Source organism: Dipodomys spectabilis, unplaced genomic scaffold, assembly GCF_019054845.1.
Source record: "Dipodomys spectabilis isolate Male_0828 unplaced genomic scaffold, ASM1905484v1 ptg000137l, whole genome shotgun sequence".
NCBI lineage: Eukaryota > Metazoa > Chordata > Mammalia > Rodentia > Heteromyidae > Dipodomys > Dipodomys spectabilis.
Genome location: NW_024870814.1, coordinates 11,877,159 through 11,893,956, shown reverse-complemented (window position 1 = coordinate 11,893,956; position 16,798 = coordinate 11,877,159). Strand labels below are relative to the sequence as shown.

General features: G+C 37.9%; 1 pseudogene and 1 gene segment (V, D, J or C); one reads left to right on the top strand and one right to left on the bottom strand.

The window, feature by feature from the left end:
• Window positions 1-16,798, bottom strand: part of LOC122116639 — a 1,030,500-nt pseudogene that overhangs the window by 979,604 nt on the left and 34,098 nt on the right.
• LOC122116642 lies at window positions 1,952-2,590 on the top strand. The segment is given in 2 exon segments: window positions 1,952-2,028; window positions 2,153-2,590. Coding segments are annotated over 2 exon segments (474 nt in total).

The window sequence follows — 16,798 nt, the reverse complement described above, 5'->3', positions numbered from 1 at the left end:
GTTCTCTCAGGAAATGGAAGAGTCCACCGAACAGAGGAGACATTTGTAGTTTTAGGCCACAAAATAGGCTTCAGGATAACCTGAGTGTATCCTATCTTTCAAGGATAATCTATCTCTGCTACTGAACATAGTTGTGGTGAAGATGATTAAAAGCCAGAAGGAATAATATGAAGATCTTCAGCATGGACATATAAAATGATACACAATTCTAGGTCAGTAAAAATTATGAAGGCTGCTCAGACATGAAGGGAGAAAGGCTCTGAAAGGACATGCTTGTATAGATCACCTGGGATAAAAACTCAGAGATGGAGGAGATAATAAGGCTGAACAGCACAGTACAGAATTGCAGGCATTTTCTTATCAATTCAACAGCTACACTTATTCCACCTCCATGGATTGAATTCATTACAGGAAAACAGTGCTGATAAGTTGATATATACAAATTATCAGTGATTCAGAGCTACTGTAAAACTTTCTGTTCTGTATAATAAAAGCAGAAAAGGAGATGTCCCTCAGTAGATGAATGAATCAAGAAAATGTGGTATATATACACAGTGGAATTCTATGCCGGCATCAGAAAGAATGACATTGCCCCATTTGTTAGGAAATGGAAAGACTTGGAAAAAGTTATATTAAGTGAACTGAGCCAAGTCCAAAGAAACATAGGTCCCATGGTTTCCCTTATTTGCAATATCTAGTATATATATGAGTCAAGCAGAAAAGATCAGATAAGGTGATGTTAGGAAAATGAACCCTAAGATATGTATTCAAATGTTCTTTTTTTTCTTTCAGGCATTTGTTTCTAATGCATTTATAAGATTATTTCTTTGTTGCTTTCTATGCCCCTCACCCACAATATAACCCCTGCTTTCACTGTATTTGATGTGGGTATAATTTGTGGAGGGGAAGGGGAAAAACAAGTTGTTTAAATAAGAATACAGGTGGACCCCTTTGCAACAATGAGAAGTACAAGTAGTCATGTCGAAATCGAACTTTACAACTTCGGTGTGGGGGGTGGGGAGGATTGGATAGGGGGGCGGGGAGGGGAGGCTGGGAAGGGATGGGAATGAGAAACAAAGGAGGAGGCTACAATGCTTGATAAGAAATGTACTCATTATCTTGCCCATGTAATTGTAACCCCTCTGTACAATATTTTCACAATAAAAAATAAATAAAAATTTTAAAAAAGCAGAAAGGGTCAGATAAGTTGATGTTAGGTGAAATGAACCCCAAAATAAAGACTCAAATGTTTTCTTTTTCGTGCTATTGATCTCATATTTTTAAGATGGTTTCTTTGTTGCTTTGTATGTCCCTCCCCCATGGTATAACCCCTGTTTTCACTATATTTGATGTTGGTATAATATGTGCAGGGGAAGAGAAAAAACAAATTGTTTAAATAGGGATACAGTTGGACCCACTGCATCAATGAGATGTTCAAAAAATGAACTTTACAACTTTGGCAAGGTGTGGGAGGAGGAAGGTGTGGGGAGATGGGAAGGGATTGGAAGTGATGGGAAACAAAGGAGGAGGCAGCAATGCTTGATAAGAAATGTACTCATTACATTTAATTGTAATTGTAACCCCTCTGTAAGGTATTTTCACAATGAAAAAATAAAGAAATGCCAAATCTGTGTTGTGCAAAATTTGTTTGTAAATTTCTGGAACTAATAGTCCAGTGAACAAGTCTTGTTTCAGTTAAAGTAATAAGAAGAAAAGAAGCTTTGATCCTCAAAGCTACCATTGTTGTGAGCACATCACAGGAAAGCAACTCTTCTGTGTTTAAAACTTATTCTGTTGCCTGACCTAGTTCCCTTGAGACTCAGAATGTGCAGAGTTGCTGAGATGAGGCAGCTGGACAGCTGTGTATAACTCTGCTGCTGATTTGCATGCACCAACAGCACAGCCCAGTATGCTCAGGACTTCTTCATAGGCTGCTCACATTAGGCAGTAGTCAGTCCAAGCCAGCACACAGCATGGACATGAGAAACCCTGCTCAGCTCCTGGGGATCCTGCTGCTCTGGCTCCCAGGTAAAGAAAGACAATGCTAGGGATTAACACAGCTCAGTGTGATCCAGGATGCTTACTCTTCAGGGATGCCTTCTTATAACTTGATAACTAGTGTGGATATTTGTTTTCATGTTTCTCCTTCCAGGTGCCAAGTGTGATATCCAGATGACCCAGTCTCCATCTTCACTGTCTGTGTCTCTAGGAGACACTGCCACCATCACTTGCAGGACCAGTGAGGACATTGGGTATGCTTTAGCCTGGTACCAGCAGCAACCAGGGAAAGCTCCTAAACTCTTGATCTATAGTGCAAATAGTTTGGAGTCCGGAGTTCCATCAAGGTTCAGTGGGAGTAAATCTGGGACAGAGTTCACTCTCAGGATCAGTGGCCTGGAGCCCGAAGATGTTGCCACTTATTACTGTCAACAGACTTATAGTTACCCTCCCAAAGTGATACAAGCCATAACAAAAACCTCCCAGGGAAGCCAAAGTGTGAGTCTGGGCTGCCCCAGCTGCTCCTCCTGCTGCCTCCACCTGCTCAGAATGTTGTCAGAAAAGGCCAGATAATACTTGCAGAGTCTGAATTGTGACATCAGTTGATATTTATGCAATAATAAAATAAATAACCGGGTATTCATAGCAGGAATTGCCTTTAAAACAAAGAATGGATTCATTGCTTCAGATTTTATTCCTTTATTTTATGATAGCCTAATTTTTATTAATGTACGTATCTGTAACCATTAATGGGATTCTGGGTTTCTCAGTATATGTGTATTATGTGCATTGATCATAGTCTTCCATCTTTCTTCTATGTTCAACCTCCTACGCTCTGATCCTGTCCCCTTGTCAGCCCCATAGAATCACTATTGCATTTTATTTTTTAAAATTTTGCTTGAGTGAGAAGCAGTATGGACAATGCTCTTTGTTTTTACTATTTTGTTTAACAAGGTGTTTTCTACTTCTGTCCTTCATGCTGCAGACTATAGGATTTCTTGATTATTTATGCATGTTGTATATATACATATACATATATGTACTTCATATGTATAATGAAATATGTATATGTATATATATACATAGCAGCCTGCTTTATTTTTTTCTCTCTCATCTGTTGTAGCATACTTCACTGAATCCAAATTTTTACTATTGTAAACAGTATCGCAATATATACAGACATGCAGAAATGACTTTATAAATAAATGTCACTTTGTGTGTTGGGTTTTTTCCCTTAGGCTATACACCCAGGAGTGAGGTGGTCAAATCATTTCATAAGTTTATTTTTAGATTTTGTAGTCACCTCCTGCTGTTTTCCATACTGGTAATACAAACTTACATTCCTTGCAATTGAGCTAGCCTAGGGTTGAAATTTACTTTAAGGGAGATGGGAATGATGTCTGTTTTCCCAATCCTCTTAATCTACTCTCTTGTACCACATAATTACCTATTTTTCTGTTCAGTTCTGTTCTAATTAGCCCATAAAACCTAAATGTGCCAAAATCCTGTAGTTAAAACTTTACAGACCCCATTTCAGAAGATGGACATTTATTAAAGAAAATCATTCCAAAGCAAATATCGGTCTAATATAATAAGTCAATAGTCATGGTAAGATCATTTGTATGCCAATAGTAATCTTAAACTCATTACTGTCTTAAAAAATCTTTAAATAAAATACAGTTTGGGTTCACTGCTATAATTTAGTCAATAGATTACATTTGAGATATCTGTAGTAGAACCACCAAGTCCTTGTAACAATAACATTTCCGGTTTATTCTGTGGACATGCCTTTTTCCTGCTGTTTTTTCAAATGTGAGTTTGTATGTAGGAAAGTGTGCATTGCATTTATATCCAAGATTAAAGGGTGGATTGGGATAAAAATAGCACCTTCATGTAGCCATAAACAGATGAATCCTCCAGAAACACAAATGGAGACAAACTTCCATATAGGGAAGGCTACTGGCAAAGAGGACACGTCTCTAGTAGCTGCTGACAGGAATTTAGTCCTTCTGAGGCAGATATATAGGAATAGCCCTCTTCTCTGGAGAGGCAACCTGGAGTTGGAGCCACAGACACCAGTGGCCCTTCCACAGGCTTCATTAGCAGTGGCATTGTTGGATCTGTTTTGTGAAATTTTTCAGGAATCTGCTCCATGAATGTTCCCAACAGTGGAATAATTTGACATTCCAGAATGTGCACTTGTCTGCTTTCGATTCATATTTACAACTGGTAGCAATTGTTGCTAGTCCACTCAGGAGCAAGGGAAGCCAGTTTACTCCAAGAGCGTCATCTAAATCTCTTTTTTTTGCTAATTACTATATTCTTTCAGTGGACCTGACAGAAGAAGCCAAGGTGAGCAATTTTCCAGGCTTTTAACCCTCAAGTGGAACACCGAGGAGCAACTGAGTTTTTTCCACCTCACTGTCAAGTGAACACACAGAGAAGAGACTAAGGAATTTCCACCCAACCATTCATCCTTTGTTTCTTCAGCCTTGGATAGGCTCTGCACATGCCTCACTGCCAAATACTAAGGCAACCAAGGGAGCTACCTGTGTGCCTCTCTCCTCTGTTTCTCTAATTTACCATTCTTGGTTCTTAGCTCTTTCTCATAGCATGCATGGTACAATCAGTTTTGTTCTTTCTCCATGATTCTCTGGAAATTCTTTTCATATTGTAAGAGACATAGTTATAGCTTACCATCACTTCTGGTTTCAATCTATGGCATCACTCTAGGTATATTTTGTTTGTTTTTGTTGGTCATGGGGCTTAAACTCTGGACACTGGACACTGCCCCCAAGATTTTCATGTCAAGACTAGCACTCTACCGCTTGAGCCACAGTGCCACTTCTGGTTTTCTGGTGGCAAATTGGAGAAAACACTCTCACGGTCTTTTGTGCCCCAGCTGGCTTTGAACTGCGATCCTCAGATTTAAGTCTCCTGAGCAGCTGGGATTACAAGCCTGAGCTACTGGTGCCCAGGTGTTTCATTTTAAAAGGCAATGTTTGTAAATGATTTTTCCACTCATGTGTCTTGTGATTTAGTTAATCCAGACCAGACACACATGTAAATCAACAATATTCAGATTGTTTTTAGCCACACATTTAATTGTCTGGAGCTCAGTTTTGAAGTTAGGCTCCTTTAACTGTTCTGCTTGATTCTGAAATAGTGAGTCCTGATCTTGTACTGATCGTCAGCAGATCACTTCCACCCTTCATCTCACATTTCTCCACACAAATCACAAAACAACTCTTATGTGCACTGTCTGTTCACATATTCAGAATCCATCCACCTTCCTAAAAGCAGCCGGGTTGGACCCCTGTGGATCTGGGGAATGGATGACCTGTCGTGGAATGATGGTCAAAAGGATAGATCTGAGGAACCGAGCCACAGAGCCTATAAAATTTAAGCTTTGAATTTTAGTTTAAAACTTTTGTGGTCATGAGGGTAATATATATTGAAAAAGATGATTCTGTTTTAATTACATCTTTATTATTTTTAACTAGTAAGGTAAGAAATTACCATTCAACAAGTCAGTTTTTGAGTAAAATAATACCATTCTCTCCTGTCCCTTCAAGGAAAGCTGATTTTTTAAAATTCAATTTTATTGTCAAGATGATGTACAATGGAGATACAGTTACATATGTAAGGTAGTGAGTACATTTCTTGTGGAAGCTTGCTATTCTCTCCCCCATTTTCCTCCCACTTTCCCTCCCTCATCACACCCCACCAAGTTGTAAGGTTCATTTCCAACATATTGTTTTGTGAGTATTGCTGTTGAATTATTTCTTTTTTCTTTTTTTTCTGTTTTCCCCTATGGTTTATCCCCTGGTGTCACTATTTTATTTTGGTAAGCTGTGTACTATATATACATTTATCTGAATTAGTGAATGGAAGGGGAACAACAAAATGATGAGACAAAGGACTAAAGTTGATTCTTGAATTGTCCTTTCTCTCAGAATGTCTGAAGGAGAGCTATGCCAGAGATCTAATTTCTGGTGATCAAAGGAAGATATCAAAGTGGCAACATATACTTACTGGGTTATCAAAATGTGACTGTTTGGCATGAAACTCTGATTATTGTTGTTAGACTCTGAGAGCCTAATTGAAATAGAAGATGAGAACTTGAACCAAGACACTGCCCTTTACATAGGGTCCTTTTTGATCCATCAGTTCTCTGTTGACTTTCTGGTGTTCTTAGATTTTTGGCAGCACTTTTCATCTCTGTGCTTACTCTCTTCCTCTCTGTGTCTCTGGACTCAGGGTAATAACCCAGGTGATGGGTTGATGGATTTTGTCCTACATTGGTGTCATTGTTCTGAAATAGATCTGGACTAGTCTGGGGCTTTAGGGTTATCCTAATCCTAGTTCCAATCACAGGGCCAGGTTGCTTGGTTGGAGGAAGTAGAAGGTTCATCAGTAAGAGATAACCATAAAATTATAGTAGGCACAACATAGTAAGTTTATATTTAAGTATTAAATTATATGTGTCTGTTCTTTGTCTACAAGTTGTATAATTAGAAGAATCACAGGAAGTAGGTGTAATCTAGGTCCATGGTATAACTAACTACATGGAAGAATCCATCAGGGAAAGTCTCTCTCTGGATGTGTGTACCAAACATATATACTTCGTCTCATTCAATTTTATTTAAGTCTACACAGCAAGATTTGCTGTGCATCTCATCCTGACAGGAGTATGGGAAAGTTCTTCTGGGGTCACATTGAGCACTGTCTCATAACTACTTTCTATCTAATTGTGACTACAAATACACCCCTCTGTAGAGTATTTTCACAATAAAAAAGCACCATGCCTCACTCTTCCCTGAATGTTGTGTTTCATTAGACTCAGGTCTCTTCATGGAGGGATTAATACTGTAAAAATATGAAGTTAAGAGATCATTTGAAATTGTAAAATCTGTTGTTCACTTCTCATTAAGGTGATATTTTGATAGTATGCAATTATGAATTGAAAAGAAATTTTCCTCAAAATATATTGTTTCTCCAATTTCCAGATTTCAAGTGGAAAAGTTACATTTGAGTTGAATGTTTACATCTCTGATTTTCAAACTTCTGCTATTTACATTGCATCATTGCTTAGTGGAAAATTTTTCCTAAATTTTATAATGACATGCTAGTTCAGACAATCCTCTAACAATTTTACTGAGTACTCAAAGGGATTTCTCAATCCACATGTTGAGTCTCTGAGCATATGACAACGGCAAAACCCTATACTATTACCCTTGCTAATTATTTCTTAATTCTGAATTTTTCTTATATGTAGAAATAGTGACATCATTTAGTAGCTATCGAATCCCTAACAGAAACGAAGACGCAACTTTCTATGATCAATTTTTATTACTCATTTGCTAACATTTTTAATTTTATGATTATTTGGTTGTCTTGAGACACAAGGAATTCCCCACCCCTCTTGTACTTCACAAATGAGTTGCAGATGAGTCTCCATGTACTCACCATTCAAGAGATGGAACAAGGTTAGAGCCGACTTCCAGATGTTGAATTTCATTGCCCAGTAGTGTCTATTATATAAATATAGCACAATTAATCTGCTCTTGGTTATACTGTTTTAGCTATGGATCTTACATAGAAAAAAACTGTAATGGGAACAATTACTTTCATTGGCTTTTTGGAGCTCAGTTCAGGCACAGGATACTATCTTTTTTTAAAATCTATTTTAAAGTGTTTCTTTTGGTATTTTATTTTAAATTCTAAAGAACATGATTTTAGTGAAATTTACTGAATAATTCATCAACATGTTTAGATATTAGATATCTAATATATAAATTTTCTAAACATTACAGAGATTTAGTGTTACAAAAACCTGCAAAAATCTACAGACATACAGATCCAGATGAAGACTTCCCCTGCTGGATTCTTCCATGTAGAGTTAGTTATACTATGGATCTAGACCATACCTACTTCTTACCATGCTTTTAATTATACAACATGTAGACAAAGAACAGAAACATATAACATAATTTAATACTTAAATTTAAGCTTTACTGTGTTGTGCCTACTGTAGTTCTATGACATTCTATGCAGAATGTCACATATCTCTTACTGATTGGCATTCAACAGTCTACTTCGATGTAAAGTATGCAGACATTTCTGCCACTAGAGGGAAGGAGTTAGAAAGTTCCTTGTTTTGTTTTGTTTTGTTTTTTCCCACTGAGAAATTATAAGCCATTTCTTCAGTGGTTTTGAATAAGAAAACTATTATATGTTCTTATTGTTTATTTTCAAATAATTATAAATGTCCATAAAGATGCAAAGAAAATTACTAGGAGGTGTTTTTCATCTGTCCCCCAGACTATCCCAGTACCAACATCTTGTATAACTGTGCTACATTATTTAAACCAGGAAATTAACATTGTTTCAATCCATAGAGATTCTATGTTAATCACTTGCACACTTTGGTGTTTGTTCATGTGCAGATGTGTGTGCATTGGGTTGCTTATCACATGAGCAGCCCACATGTATGTGTGAATGTTGAGAATATATAGGTACCACATATTTGTGTTTCTCTGTTGTCAACACCATCATGGAGGTTCCCTACCAATGCCACAGACTCCTGGGGCTGTCCATGAGCCACAGAATTCCCTTTTGCTAATCCCTCATCCCTGGCCAACACTTCACAAAAAGAAAATATAAAAAAGTCCCATTTTAAGATTGGCTGTATTATTCAGTATAGTTCATTTCGTCAATGTATATAATAGTTTAGCTCCTGTTTATATTGAATAGAATGCGTTGGTTGAAGAAACACATTTTCTTTTATTTTTTATCAGTTAGGAATAGTTGGGGAGATTCTTAGTTTTACTAGTGATAAGGATTGTAAGACTACTTCTTTACAAGTTTCTATGCGAAAATGAAATGCATTACTCTGGGATAAATGCCCTAGCATTTGTTTTTTGAAATGTATTTTAATGGAGCTTTCAGGTTTAGAAAACACTGTCCAAGTTCATATTTTTTTATTGTCAAGGTGATATACAAAGGGGTTTCAGTTACATAAACAAGGTAATAAGTATATTTTTTATCAAACTTGTTACCCAATTTCAAGATAATTTTATCATTGCAGTAAAATTTTAAATTCCATTCAGCAATGGATGAATATTCAGTTCTCCACCATGTTTAGCATAGTTCCTGTTATCTTTATCCTTTTCCCTTTTATTTCCTCTCAAAAGTTTATGTAGCTTTTCTTCTGATGATATAGAACCTTGTGCCAGACCTCATTCAGGTTCATGGCCCAAACCATAAACACTTTCCTACTGAACTGTACTTCCTTCTCCCAGGAAGGTCCACAGGAAAGTCTTCCAGTATCCTCCTTCCCATGAGTCCGCAGCCTCATCTGTCAGGCAGAAACTCACAACTCATGAAGTATAAGCCTGCCCACAGATCTAGTCTGAGATCATTATTCCAAATTCTTCCATGGATTCTGGTGCCTGAGTCTGTGTGGACTGAAAATTCACAAGCCACATGGCCACATTTCCTGAAGCCAGCCCTGGAGCATACATCATGAAAATTTCAGGGGTTATCCTTAGAATCTGGCTTCTTTCAACCCAACTTGTGTCAATGCTTTTGCGGCCTCTCTTTGTCAATCTATTAATGTGTCCCCTAAGTTTACCAGGTGGCTTTCACACCTACACAGCACCCAGCTTCCTTCACTTTGTTTTATTTAGTACCAGCTTTGTCTTTCCTGCAGTTCACATGATAAAGGAAGAATGAAATAATGATTTTATAGTAATTTGAGGAAATACAATGGAGAAGTAATATAAATTTGTACCTTGTTTTAGAATGATTGGACATCATTTTTTTCTGTTGTTTATTCACAGTTTAGATGGTCAAAGCACCTTTGGCTTGTGGCCCAGTTAAATAAATACAAACATAGAAAAAAGTATGAAAAATGTGAATAAATAAAATATATTTAGAACACTTATGTGACTGTATAACAGGTACAGATAAAATAGTGACCCATATTACTTCAGTATTTCCAAGAGACTGAAAAGGGTCTTCCATATACCATACATATATAGAGTCATAAATTCATATTTAATAATTTAATATATATTTTTATACATGGAAATGTTTCTGGAGGGAAATGGGTTGGATAGAGAAGGACAGAGTATAAAGATAAAGAGTAACATTATTCAAGATGCGTTATATTTATAAAGTGACATGTTTAATTGACAAAACTAAAACAGAAAAGGTTAGGTGTATGGTTCATGGAGTGTGGGAGGTTGGGGAGGAAGGGATGGTGGGACAACAACAAGGGAATGGGTAACAATGATCTACAAGTAATGTACTCATCGCCTTACTCATGTAACTGTAACCCCTCTGTATAGTATCTTTAAAATGAAGTAAAAATAAAATAAAAAAGAATTGCTTAGCAAGCTCAAGACACTGCCATCTAATCTTTGCACTATAAACTCTCTAAAAATGTGCTTCTGTGTTGGGTGTTTTGTGACCTGAATTTCTCTATGTACTTTAATCTCTAGATGTTGCTTATGAACTCTAGAAGTGACTCTTTGGCCACTGAGGAAGATCTAACAAAATCCATGTCAGAGGCAAACTGAGTGACCTGCAACACAAGAGCGCCAGTCGATCAACAGTCATTAAGAGTGTGAATAGACTTGAGCGGGTGGCTCATGTCTGTAAAATCTAACTACTCAGAAGGTTGACATCTGAGGATGTCAGCAGGAAATTCCATGAGACTCTTATCTCCAATTATCACTGGAAAACCAGAAGTGGACATGTGGCTCAAAGTGGAGAGCGTTAGCCCTGAGTTCAAGCTCCATGAGTGACCAAAAAATGAATTGTTGATTAATATAAGTACTAGGGTTGTATGCCAAAAAGTTTTCGAGTGGTTCATTGCAAACTATTTTCGTTAAAAACCATTTGCTTCAGTATAGATATTTACAAAATGATCGGAAACAGGAGAAATAAAAAATCCACAAAATATATGAATAAATAGAATAAATTTTAGTTCATTTATGGAAACATCCAAGGAATAGTTAGTACTATTACAAATATTACAGAAATATATAATGTAATAGACAGTAATGTATGTAATATATAAATGGAGCAATAAAATGTGACTTTATATGTGCAATAAAAACTTATCAAATATCATTAAGTTCACAGTTAAAAAATGAGTGGCATATGTCCCTATGGACCAGATGTTTTAAAACAGGCATATAGATTTATTTGTTGCTGCAAACATACATATATGTGTGTGTATATTTATAAATATCAAGAGAAAAATGCATCATGTACAAGTACAAACACACAAACACACATACACAAACACAAATTATGAGGCATCTGATGAAAGGTAGCTTAGTTTGTCCAGAGACTGTGCTAAAGACAGAAATGTAAGAATGCAGAGCATGGAGACTTTTGAGGAAACCTATATATTGCTAACCTATATATTGCTAAATAATCTTATTTCTACACTTACCATTTTCATGAAAAGTTCAAGAAAACAGAAATACTTTGGATGATCTTTTGTAGTAGTTCTTCTGCATTTACAAGTGGGTAGAATAGCTTGCAGATTAAGAAAGTATATTTCTGAACCTGTCTGTGACCAACTCTCTAGAGAGAATTAACTGAGAGAGGAAGATCCACCTCATAGTCCACAGCTCCTTTCAATAGGATGTGGTCTCTTGTGCAATAAAGGAGGGAGGGGGAGTAAGTACAACATTCACTCTACTTCTTGGGTGTCATGATGTGAGCTCCACTATACTTTGCCCACATGGCAGAGTAAAATTTCTAATCTAAGATTGAAATAAAGAATTCTTCCCGTCAAGTTGCTTTTATTAAGGTATTGTCACAGCAATTAAAAGCTAAGTACACATCTTTATAAAATGTTCTAACTTTGACCAATGATATAAGATGGATGCTGTATTGAGAACCTTTGGCATCACCATCTCTGGGTTGAGAAGGATGGCTATTATTGTAGTGGAAACTTTGGCAATTTGTTAGATAACAATATGGTGAGGTAGATTTTTTTAAGAGGTTGTATAAGTGTGGGAAAATACGCTTCTTTCTTTCTTTTTTTTGGTGGGGGAGGTAACTTGTGGGGCCTGAACTTTGGGCCTGAGTGCTGTCCCTCAGCTCTTCAGCTCAAGGCTAGTACTCTACCACTTGAGCCAGAGTGCCATTTCTGGCTTTTTTCTTTTTTTGCTTATGTGGTGCTGAGGAATCGAACCCAGGACCTCAGGCATGCAAGGAAAGTGCTCTACCACTGAGCCAACTTCCCAGCCCGAGAAAATAAGTTTCTAAGCAGGGGGTGTAGAATAACATACCCAACTCATCTATTTAGCCCCAGAAGGATGAAATGTGGGTGTGAATAAGGCAGGAGAGCTGCAGGCCAGGAGGTGGGTTCAGAACACTGGTATCTGGTTGCCATATTCTTGGAGCAGGAAGGGAGTGGCAGCTCTTCTCTGCAGGAGGCAAGTGAGTATAGAGCAAGGTTTCCGTCTACAGGCTCCATGTACAACTCCACTCTTAAAATTGAGTTTCTAGACCCTTTGCCTTAAACTTCTCAATAGTTTATGAACCAATCCACTTCCCATGATCAGTCCATTGGCACTGAGTGCACTTGACATCTGTAACTAAGAACAGTGATGAATTCACACAGAGAGTAACGGCTCCTTTCCTTCTAAGTATAATACTTTCCCAGCACACTGGCTTCAGGAAGTCAACACTAGTATCCTTGGAAGTCATCGGGACTCAATGGCCAATAGACATAAAAGAAATGCAAATGAAAACAACATTGAAATTCCCCTCACCCAGTTAGAAAGGCTATCACCAAAAACTCTAATAACAAGAGATGCTTTAGGGGATGTGGACAAAATGGAACCCTACTGCACTGTTGTTGGAAGTGTAAACTTGTTCAACCACTTTGGAAACTAGTATGGAGGTTCCTCAAAAGACTGCACATAGAGCTATCCTATGAACCAGCAGTCCCACTTTTGGACATTTGCCCAAATGATCACAAACTACACCATCCTAAAGCTACCAGCTCGACTATGTTTATTGCAGCACTATTAACCATAGCTAAAATATGGAACCAACCCAGATGCCTCTCAGTAGATGAATGGATCAAGAAAATGTGGTATATATACACAATGGAATTCTATGCTTCCATCACAAAGAATGACATTGCCTTATTTTTTAGGAAATGGAAAGACTTGGAAAAATGTATATTAATATATATATTAATATATTACCATGGTTTCCTATATTTGCAATAACTAGTATATGTCTGAGAAAAGCAGAAATGGTCAGATAAGTTGATGTTAGGCAAAATGAACCCCAAGGTAAGGACTCAAATGTTTTTTCTTTCTTGCTATTGTTTCTAACATATTTATGAGAAATTTCTTCATTGCTTTATATGTCCCTCCCCCATGGTATAACCCCTGTGTTCCCTGTATTTGATGTTGGTATATTTTGTGGAGGGGAAGGGACAAAACAAGTTGTTTAAATAGGGATACCGGTGGACCCACTACAAAAATGAGATGTACAAGATATTATGTCATAAAACAAACTTTATAACTTTGGCACAGGGTGGGGTGAGGGGTGGCGATGGTGGTGGTGAATGAGATGGGAAGAGATGTTAAGGGAAACAACGCAGGAGGCAACAATGCTTGATAAGAAATGTACTCATTACCTTGATCATGTAATTGTAATTCCTCTGTATGATATTTTCACAATTAAAAAAAAAAACAACTATCGCAGCGGGAACCAATGGTTCTCCCCATCTGCACCATGTCATGCATGAATAGTGATAGGTTTTCCTTTACCACTTAAGCCCTCCACATGCCATGGGACATATATTTGTTTGTGCCTGGATTACTTCACTTAATATAATTTTTTCGAGCCTTTCAATTTCCTCACAAATGGGGCAATGTCATTCTTTCTCATGGAGGCATAGAATTTTATTGTATACATGTACCACATTTTCTTGATTCATTCATTTATTGAGGGGCATAGGGATTGGTTCCATATCCTAACTATGGTAAATAATGCTGTGATAAACATGGTTGTGCTGGTAGCTTTGGTATGACCTTGTTTGTGATTGTTTAGGTAAATGTTCAAAAGCGGCATTGCTGGTTCATAGGGGAGCTCTATGTGGAGTCTTTCGAGGAACCTCCATACTGCTTTCCAAAGTGGTTGAACATGTTTACACCCCTACCAACAGTAGGGTTCCCTTCTGTCCACGTCCCCTCCAGCATTTGTTGTTACTAGATTTCTTGATTATAGCTATTCTAACTGGGGTGATGTGGAATCTCAACATTCTCTTCAATGAAATTGAAAGCAAAAATTCACTATCACACTCTTTTTATGAAGCCAGCATAACCCGCATCCAAAACCAGGCAGTGACTCATCAAAGAAAGAGAACGATAGACCCATTTCTTTGACGAATATGGTCACAAAACTTCTCAACAAAATCTTCACCAATTGACTTCAACAACTCATCAAAAAATCATATACCTTGATCAAACAGGATTCATTTTAGGGATGCAAAGCTTGTTCAATATATGCAAATCAATTAATAAAATTAAACAATAGCAAGGATAAGAACCACACAATTATCTCAATAGATGCAGAGAAAGAATTTGGCAAGATCCAACACCCCTTTATGATGAAAGCTCTGGAAAAACTAGTAATCTATGGAACATCCCTCAATACAATAAAGGCTATATATGACAAACCTACTTCCAGCATTATACTAAATGGCCATTTAGGTCATACCAAGTCCATTTTCTCTAAATTCAGGAATGAGACAATGATGTCCACTCTCTTCAGTTCTCTTGAACCGAGTATTAGAATGCCTAGATCATGGGCCTCAAGCAAGAAAGCTCAGGGATTGTGCCCAGGTCCTGCAGCTGTGTCCAGCTCCTGAGGATTTGCATGTGCTCCCACACAAGCAACTGCCTGAACCCTTCTTCATGGTCTGCTCACACCCTGTACATCAGTCAGTCCCAGTCAGCACACAGGATGAGTGAGGGCCCCTGTTCAGCTCAGGGGATCCTGCTGCTTTGACCCAAAGATAAGGAAGGCCAAGACTAAGAATTTATTGAGCCCAGGGTTAACAGAGAACTCCCAGAACATAATTGATTCCGTGGATATTTGGTTTATGTTTTCAATAATAGGGGCCAGATATGACATCCCCATTTCCCAGTGTCCATCCTCTCTGTGTGCATCTGTAGGAGATAGTCTCGATCACTTGCAGATCCAATCAGGGATTAGTGATGATTCACAGTGGCATCACCAGAAACAAGGCGATGCTCCTAAACTCTTGATTTATTAGTCATCCAATTTATAGTCTGCGGTGTCATCCAGATTTAGTGGCAATGTATGGGGAAGAGAGTCTACTTTCACTATCAGCAGCCTGCATTCTGAAGACATTGCAACTTACTACTGAGTAACAAATAGTTCAACACCCACGGTGATGCAAGACCAAATATAAACTTACTTGGGGGGTGGAGGGAGCAAATTTGAGAGTCTGGACTGACCCAGCTACTACTTCCGGTGCCTCTGCCTGCTGACAGTGCATCTCAGCCACAGCCAGGCTCTAAAGGTCACTGGGGGATTTGGTAGAGGGGCTCACTGACAACCCTCTCATCAGCCCCAGGAGAACCAATCAGATAATGCTTTTGGTGTCTTATAAAAAACACAGATCTGTCCTTCTGAGCCTCTTAAATATGGTATCCAGGTGGATATAATTTGCAGTTTGTTACACAAGAGACCTTTGCCCGCCTTGTGCTCCCTTTACACTGCTGCACCCACCTGCTAATTTGCATAGTGCTCCCTAAGGAGGACTTTCCCTTTTGAGTCTGAGACGAAGGCTCAGCTTGTCCTTGTCTTGTCCTACCAGGACTCTTAAAAGAGAATTGTTTTAGTAAGCTCCTGGGCTGCTAATGCTCTGGCTCACTAGTAAGGACAGAGGGAGATGAACAATGAAATCATGTAAATTGCAAGGAAATGAAAAGAACTAGATGATCATATTGAGTGACATAGGTCAGGATGCAAAAGCAAAATAGTGTTTGGTCCTACTTACTTGTGGAACCCAGACTTAAATGATAGTAGCGATGATGGTGGTGATGGTGATGATGGCATTGATAATAATAATAATGATAAAACATGAATGCCAAAATGGAAAATATCTGAAGGGAGACAGGTAAGGGTGAAAGAAAGGGACAAAAGCAAACTAAGTGTAGAAGATGCATTGGTATATAAATAAATAGATATACATGTATATATATATACTCACATGTGCATTTGAGTTATGAAGTTCCTTTACACATTATGAAAAATGGTGGGAGTAGGAGAGGAAGAGTATAGCAATAGAAAGGAGGTGGTGAGTTTTTCAAAATAAGCTGCATTCAGGTAGGGATTCTCATCACAAACTAACCACGTGTTGTTAATATATGACAATTACAATTTATCCAACAATAAAATAAGTAAAATACCATGATTATACATATAAAACTCTTGGGAATCTGCACAACTATTAACAAAGAACGGTAAAAATCCTAATGAAAATCTTGTCCACTGCTATGTCATAAAAAGGCCACTAAATGGCAAACAAATCTCACAAAGTAAAACCTGAAACCTAACCTTGTCCATAGGAGCTTGAATCCAGGGAGTTCATCTCAGGCTTTCATGGCACGCATGGCAGGTGGGACCGTGTTTACAGAGGGGATTGTGTCTCCTCATGTCCACTTTGTAAACTGTAATCAAACCTGACAAGGATGATGCACAGGGTTTCTTGTAGTGAAGT